This window comes from Limulus polyphemus, unplaced genomic scaffold (genome assembly GCF_000517525.1).
Source record: "Limulus polyphemus unplaced genomic scaffold, Limulus_polyphemus-2.1.2 Scaffold2974, whole genome shotgun sequence".
NCBI classification, from domain to species: domain Eukaryota; kingdom Metazoa; phylum Arthropoda; class Merostomata; order Xiphosura; family Limulidae; genus Limulus; species Limulus polyphemus.
The window spans coordinates 125,907-132,916 of NW_013668584.1; the positions used below are offsets into that span (position 1 = coordinate 125,907).

The 7,010-nt window shown below is 32.1% G+C and overlaps 1 protein-coding gene across 1 annotated transcript in view; it reads right to left on the reverse strand.

Annotated features, from left to right (window-relative positions):
• LOC106468348 (LIX1-like protein) overlaps window positions 1–3,723 on the reverse strand; it is a 75,290-nt gene extending 71,567 nt beyond the window's left edge. Inside the window, exon 1 of the mRNA XM_022396680.1 lies at window positions 3,544–3,723. Within this exon, the coding sequence (XP_022252388.1) occupies window positions 3,544–3,721 (178 nt within the window). The 5' untranslated portion in view covers window positions 3,722–3,723. The remainder of the gene's footprint in view (window positions 1–3,543) is intronic.
• Between the last annotated feature and the right edge of the window lie 3,287 nt (window positions 3,724–7,010).

Sequence of the window (7,010 nt, forward strand, 5' to 3'; positions counted from 1 at the left end):
TGAATTTCGCGCAAAGCTACACGAGGGTTATCTGCTCTAGCCGTCCCTAATTTAGCAATGTAAGACTGGAGGGAAGGCACCCACCGTCAACTCTTGGGCTACTCTTTTACCAACGAATAGTGGGATTGATCGTCACATTATAACGCCCAAAAGGGCTGAAAGGGCGAGCATGTTTGATGAGACGGGGATTCGAAGATTGCGAGTCGAGCACCCTAACCACCTGGTCATGCCGGGTCTTGTGGACAGGAAAATTAACACTTTCATATCAAGGGAGTCATAATGTGGGGAATTTAATTTTTTTAAAATACTATATCTAATACGAAGAAGCTGCTGGGGAAGCTGAGCTTTCCAATGGGGTCTCCCTCACACCATCTTGGTGGACATGCCATTTGCAGGCTTTAAATAACAGATACAGAAATATGTAAAAATATATTTGAAAATCATGATTTAGAATCTCTACAATAAGGCTCTAATAATAATAATACGTTTTTATGTAAACTGAATATATAAAACAATTTCGTTTACTTTCCATGTTTTAGTTTGAGCAATTGATCTATAGATGGCGGTAGCAGAAAGCCTCATCAACCGGGCCTTGGCTGCTTATTTCGTGGCAATGACCTACCTTCGCTCATGTTGGACTTGAACCCCTGACATTGCTACCTTAACGTAAAGCGTACTCACGCTATACTTAATCCTCTCTTTTACTTATCTCATAATGTTCATTAGCAAGAGAATTTATTACAACAATCTTTTTAATTCCTGGTATTTGTTCTATTAGAAAGACAAAAATTTCATTACTTTTGCTACCGGTTTTTGTCTAAGTTTACCAGAAGTGGCACATTTGTAGAAACTAATATCTTGTAGATGTGGACCAGGTAAAAGCAAAACAAATATATACATCCAGTGCTGCATAGAAAAAACAAAAAAATAAGAAAGTTCACGGTGACATTATACCCATATATCAATAAGTAGAAACGTAAACAATTAGCTCAGTAACACTTAGAAGAAGAAAAAATAGCTATAAACAGTGCACTATACCAAACGTTTAATACTTGAGAGTAAACAAAAATAGGAAAACCAGATATTAATAGTGTTTAGTAAAAATAACTAAACTACCAAAATTATACTTGAATGAATAACACCAAACAGAGAAAATTGCGCTTATCATTTTGAGAAGTATCAGTTGAATACTTTATCCGAATAATGATGTCTGCTGAAAACTTGTATTTTTAAAAGGTTGTATTAAAACCAGTTGGTAGATCAGTATGTGCGAGCTGAGCTGACTTTTTGTTTTCCGACCTTCAAATAACTCGGTATGTAGTGGGTTTAGCCTCACGTGTACTAACCGGTAAGTTATCAGTCAACCCGAATAACAAACTAGTAGCTAAAGCAAGAAATTATGAGACATAAGAGAGGTTAAAGGCTTTTTGTACGCTCAAACGAGTTAACACGTGATATTTTTCCTCCACTTCTTTTGCATGTGCTTTATTTTTTTACCGTGCAGTACAGTGACCTTTTTTACTAAAAACATAAAAAATAGTTTTCACTGTTTCTTCTTGTAAAAGACACAGTCGCCCTTTTCCTTTTTAAATTACGCTCAAAATTATATAGAATGCGTGGATCTCAAAGTAGTATGCCGATATTCAATTTAGTTTATTCATGACATTTAGCTGTTTATAAACTGAGAAACAAATACCATGACTTCAATGTTTTCAGCGATTCCGCTTTAGTTACTTTTGAGTCTTGTATGGCCTACATGTTTTGACAGTTGTTCTCGTTTCATTAAAGCTATTACTACAGTGCCTGTTATAATGATATAGATTTCCATTTATGCCGCTTTTACCTTAAAAATTCGTATTTCGTGTATGTTTAAAAACTTAAAGATGTATCTAATTTGATAAACAACAGACACAATTTCATTTCTTTTATGGCATTGTATATTGTAAATTGAACACAATGAACTTCATACTACAAATAATTTAGATCCGTCATGTTTAGATTCAATATGATGTCTGATTTTGAGTCATATAACTTTGGATTGACTGTTAACCTTAGTCAACAAAGCGTAAGTTGATGGTTCACTTAAAACTGCTTCATGTGACTGTAAATTTTGCTACATCTGAGTAGCTTGTAAAAGATAAATCCATATCAATATTTCATGACAAAATAAAATAAAAACATGTAAAAAGATACTAATCGATTCTGTTAAAAATATATATTCAAACATGTTTAAAACCAATGTATTAATATATTTCTATACAAAACAACAACAACAACAAAAAAGCTGCACAGAAATTCTCTGGTAATATCAGTGGGATAAGTTATGTTTTTAGTTCATAAACTCTATTTCTGCTGCCTTCGTAGCTAATAAATTAATCCTACAGTTCAATCAGTCTTTCTTTTTATTAACAAAATTTCTGTCACATTTGAGTACCATATATAGGTTTTGGGACACATTAACTCAGTGAATGAAAGCTGACAGTACACATTATACCATTTTCTAAGAGTTCTTCAATTGTCAAATTTGAATTGAAATAGAGAAACAAAGTTAACAGAACAGACGGCACTGCACTATACCTACTTACAAGACGAGCTGGCAAATGTTTTTATAGTTAGGTGTTTCTTTATAGAATACTCGTTTATCGTATTTATCCAAAATAATATATTAACATGTTTTCTTTTATGATAATGGCCCTATTCAAATGGATAGAACAGAAACTTGAAACGTAGTATTTAAGAATAAACATGTAATGTTGTCACAAATTGTAAATTGTACAAGTGTAGTTTACAGTGAATAAATAAAAAACCCAACCAGATGGAAGTTTTTTGTTCTGTATCATTAGGTTATTTTTGCGATCCTGCGTAGCTTTTAACAAATTAGTAATACTGGTAGCTTACAAGTTAATGAAAAATAAAATAAAACACGTTGTTATTTGAAGTAAAAGAACAAAAAATCGAATAAAGACAGTTCCAAGAGCTATTATTGCTACACTTGAACAATGAAATAATTACCAACAATTTGATAATTGTGGAATCTTCTTCAGTTTCACCTGAGGACCAAGATAGATAATAATACACACACACATATATATATATTATAATTTCTTACTTTATTTTGAACATTTTTTTTCGTTAATCAGAGAATTTTTATCTTTCACCACCAAATAAAAGGCAAACTCAGGTCTGTAAGAATATTTTATCAGTGATAGTTTGAAATAAGGTAAAAATTAAACTTCTTTGGTGTCTGTTCTCTAGTAACCAGTTTCTTATCAATAGAGGTACTTTTATTGCCTCTTGGGGGTTATGAGGATTTATAATATTATGCAATACTTGCTTCGACTTGTACATAAACTATGTTATAATTAATAATTATCTATTGTATTATTGAAATATTGGTTTTATAGTCCTGACTTCAAGTTATATTTACGCAACACTTATTTTATTTAATACGATATATTCATTCAACAAAGCCTATGTTGTACTTAAAACAAATATTTATGTCATTAATATGAGGTCGTGAAACAAAACAAAAAATGACCTTACCTCGTCCATAACCTTGTGTGTGTTTTGCAAAACTATTGACCACTGCATCAACTGCTTCTTTAAGCATTGTCTTTGCACGTGCGTCTGAAACCGAGCCCGTCGTGTTAGCTCTTCTTGCCGGAGGTACCGGAGGAGCTTTCGACTTCGGATGTGCGTGAGGTGCAGAAGATCGCTGCATTCTAGGTATTATTGAAACTTTTAAGTTGGAACTTCTTCAAAGTAAACAAACACTCTACAACGAGAAATCTTTGCAAAATGTTCTGCTTCTTAATGTCTAATGGTAAATTTTATATTTAAAAGGTATACAATGTAAGCAGTTAATTATCATTGAAAGAAACACCTGATTCAACACATAAACTCAAGATCCAGCCTGACACCTGTTAAAATCGGCAAACTCTTTGCTCCTCACGCAAGATTTCAAACTACACAAACAATCCTTCTGTAGGCAGCTCTCAACTTCAGTGACAAAACGTGAAATATAACTAGTGGACCACGGCTTCTGGCATGCTCAAGTCGTGAGATTGTCACACTCCACCAGCCAGCAACAATATCTGCACACGTAAGGAATTTAAACAGTTATCGACTCTAGGTGGCGCTATTAATAGTAGGCTGACACCGAGAGTTTCAATGTTTATTATGAAACAAATACAAGATAGTCGAACGAGAGGATTTTCGGAAAAAGTTTGAGTGGGTTATGTAAGTCGAAAGGGTTTATCACGACCACAACAATATTTCTATGGAGTATCGTTATTCATTGCGAGACACACTGTTTAACTTTAATATTTGCATGATAACTTCAGCTTGGCATAAAAGTTTTTATAGAAATTGTACTTTTGGATTGTGTTTGTAGTTGTGAATTAAAGTTAACTAATTGAGTTACAATTTACAAACTTTTTAAGTTGTAACGGTGCAGAGCATTAAAGTAAACTGTAAACAGCAAACTTGTCTAAAGGCTGCAGAATTTGGACTTTGAAAGTTGAAGTTAGAACTTAGAGTAGGAATCGGAATAAAGCCTAATAAATTAATTTGAGACCTCAATGAGAGAAAATCTATTACTGGCAGTTTGGGAAAATTATAAAAATAAATCGTTTTAAATTCAACTTAAGCACATGTACCTTAAACTGAAGTTAAAGGCTTAAAAGTTAAAGTTAAGAGAGAAAAATAACACTAATAGGGAAGATCAAACATAATTCGTTCAGTAATTGGTTTACTGAGCACAAAAATAATGGAAATTAAAATATTTATAGGACTATAGGAAATCTAGGGATTGGGTTAAAATAAAAGTAGGAAATCAAAAAGGGCTTGTGATAATCCGTTTATAATTTTGAAACTAATAACAGGATTTGTTTAAGAATGTTACTTTGTTAGAGGTTTGTTTGTGTGTAATTAAGCACAAAGCTACACAATACGCTATCTGTGCTCTGCCCACCACGGGTATCGAAACCCGGATTCTAGCATTGTAAGTCCGCAGACATACCGCTGTGCCACTGGGGGGCTTGTTAGAGGTAAGCAAGATGTTCAACTGGGAATTGGGCCTTAGAAGATTTTGATTTTAAAAATGTTGAAGACTGTAAGATGGCTGAACTTCTAAATATTCTCATAATAGTCATATATTTTTTCACAAGAGGATACTACCAATATTCTGGACTATTTCCATTCTAATTGTATGGGAAATACAAAACTGACCTAAATCATGTAGATATTAACCCATTGATAGTAAGTAAAATGATTGAGAGATTGAAAATAGCACCATGACCAAACAAATGTATTTTTATTGACATTGTTTTTTCCCCACTAAATTCCAGTGTTTTAAAGGAGCTTAAATATCAGATAAGCAAGCCTCTCTCTCTTTCATTTTTTATAGGTGAATAGACAGTGAGCAGTGCCTGAGAATTGGAAAGTTTTCTCATAAATGCTTTTGGATTTTTAACTTCTTTTTATCCAGATCATTAACTTTCATACAGTTTTATAAATCTTCCAGTCTATCAGTCATTTTAAACCTTAAGTTTATGACACATTGCATTGATTTTCTTCTTTTTTTATGTCTTTAGTAAGTCAGTTAGGTTTGATCTTCTCTGTTATCTTTTTACCTTTAGGAATATGTCTACTTTGAATCAAAAGCAGTTTATTTAAAAAATATTTTCCAAACTTATCTCACACCCCCTTTTATTAGTTTTAACTCTTATCTTCATCCAGTAAAGATAAATTTTGTCTCATGGGCTTAAAATTGGCATTATGAAAACTTAGGTTCTGAAATTTCATTTCTTTTTGTCGTAGCATTAGCAAAACATCAAACCTAATTATGCAATGATAACTTTTCCCAAACATCAACTCTTGCAATCACATCCTCATTAGTTGTTAATAGCAAGTCTAAAATTACATCCTCTCTGATTGGCTCCCTTAATAGTTATAGAAAACTATTGTGAATAACTTTGTGAATTCTCTATCTCCTAACTAATTGACTCCATACAATCTCAGTGATGTCATTTGTCTGAGCAGATGACTTTATTACAACAGTTGCCAGTTAAAAGCTTTCTACTCTTGAAATCCTTGGTTGCAGTTCTTATAAATTCAACTCTGCCAACAATTCCATATATTATCATTCCCAACAGGATGATGTTAATTTTTTATATAAAGAACATCCTACCCTTTTATGTAAAAATCTTATCACTATTAAAAAAAAACCTATAACCTAAAACTTCAAAATAATTTCTGTTATCAATATTCTCCACATCTAACCAAGTTTCAGTAATTCCCACTTCCCATTGTATAATAGTTTTACATTTCAATTAGATTCCTCAGCTCCATCTTGTTTCTGGTACTTCTAACATTAGAATCATAGTAATTATGATGATCTCGAAACCTGACAGACATATTTTTAAAACTACTATTATTTGACTTGTTATGCTGTAACTCTTTTTCTTTTTTCTAATCTTGTTGCTCTAGCTATCCTATGACAGTACCTAAAGCTTACAACTAGTGTTTGTATGTTATGTAAGTGAGATATGCTGTATTCTTTCTTTAATGTCAATTTTTTTAATTGTGCTAATTAGAATGTTTAGTATACTTAAGTTTATTATATATAATTTGATTATTATTATTCTATTATAGAGTTTGTTTTACATTGTTAGTTTAATATATGGCTTTAGGATTAACTAAAATTTCCTAAGCTGTCCCAACCTTGTAAGATATTATTGGGTTTATGGCTGATAATGTTATTAACAGTAAGGGTACCCAACTGATGAAATAATGCATTCTAATCTTTGTATGTGAGAATGTAATAAAAATATTTTTAATTAGCTATACTCACTGCTTAATTGATTTTTGGTTTTGACCTAAGTATGTAGCTTGCTCTAATTAGAAGTTAGTAATAGTTTGTTTTTTGCTTAGTTCCCAAGCTCCCTCATCATTGTGCAAGTTTAGTTTAAACTGTTTTTAATGAATTTCTTTATAGCTTTCCCAAACAT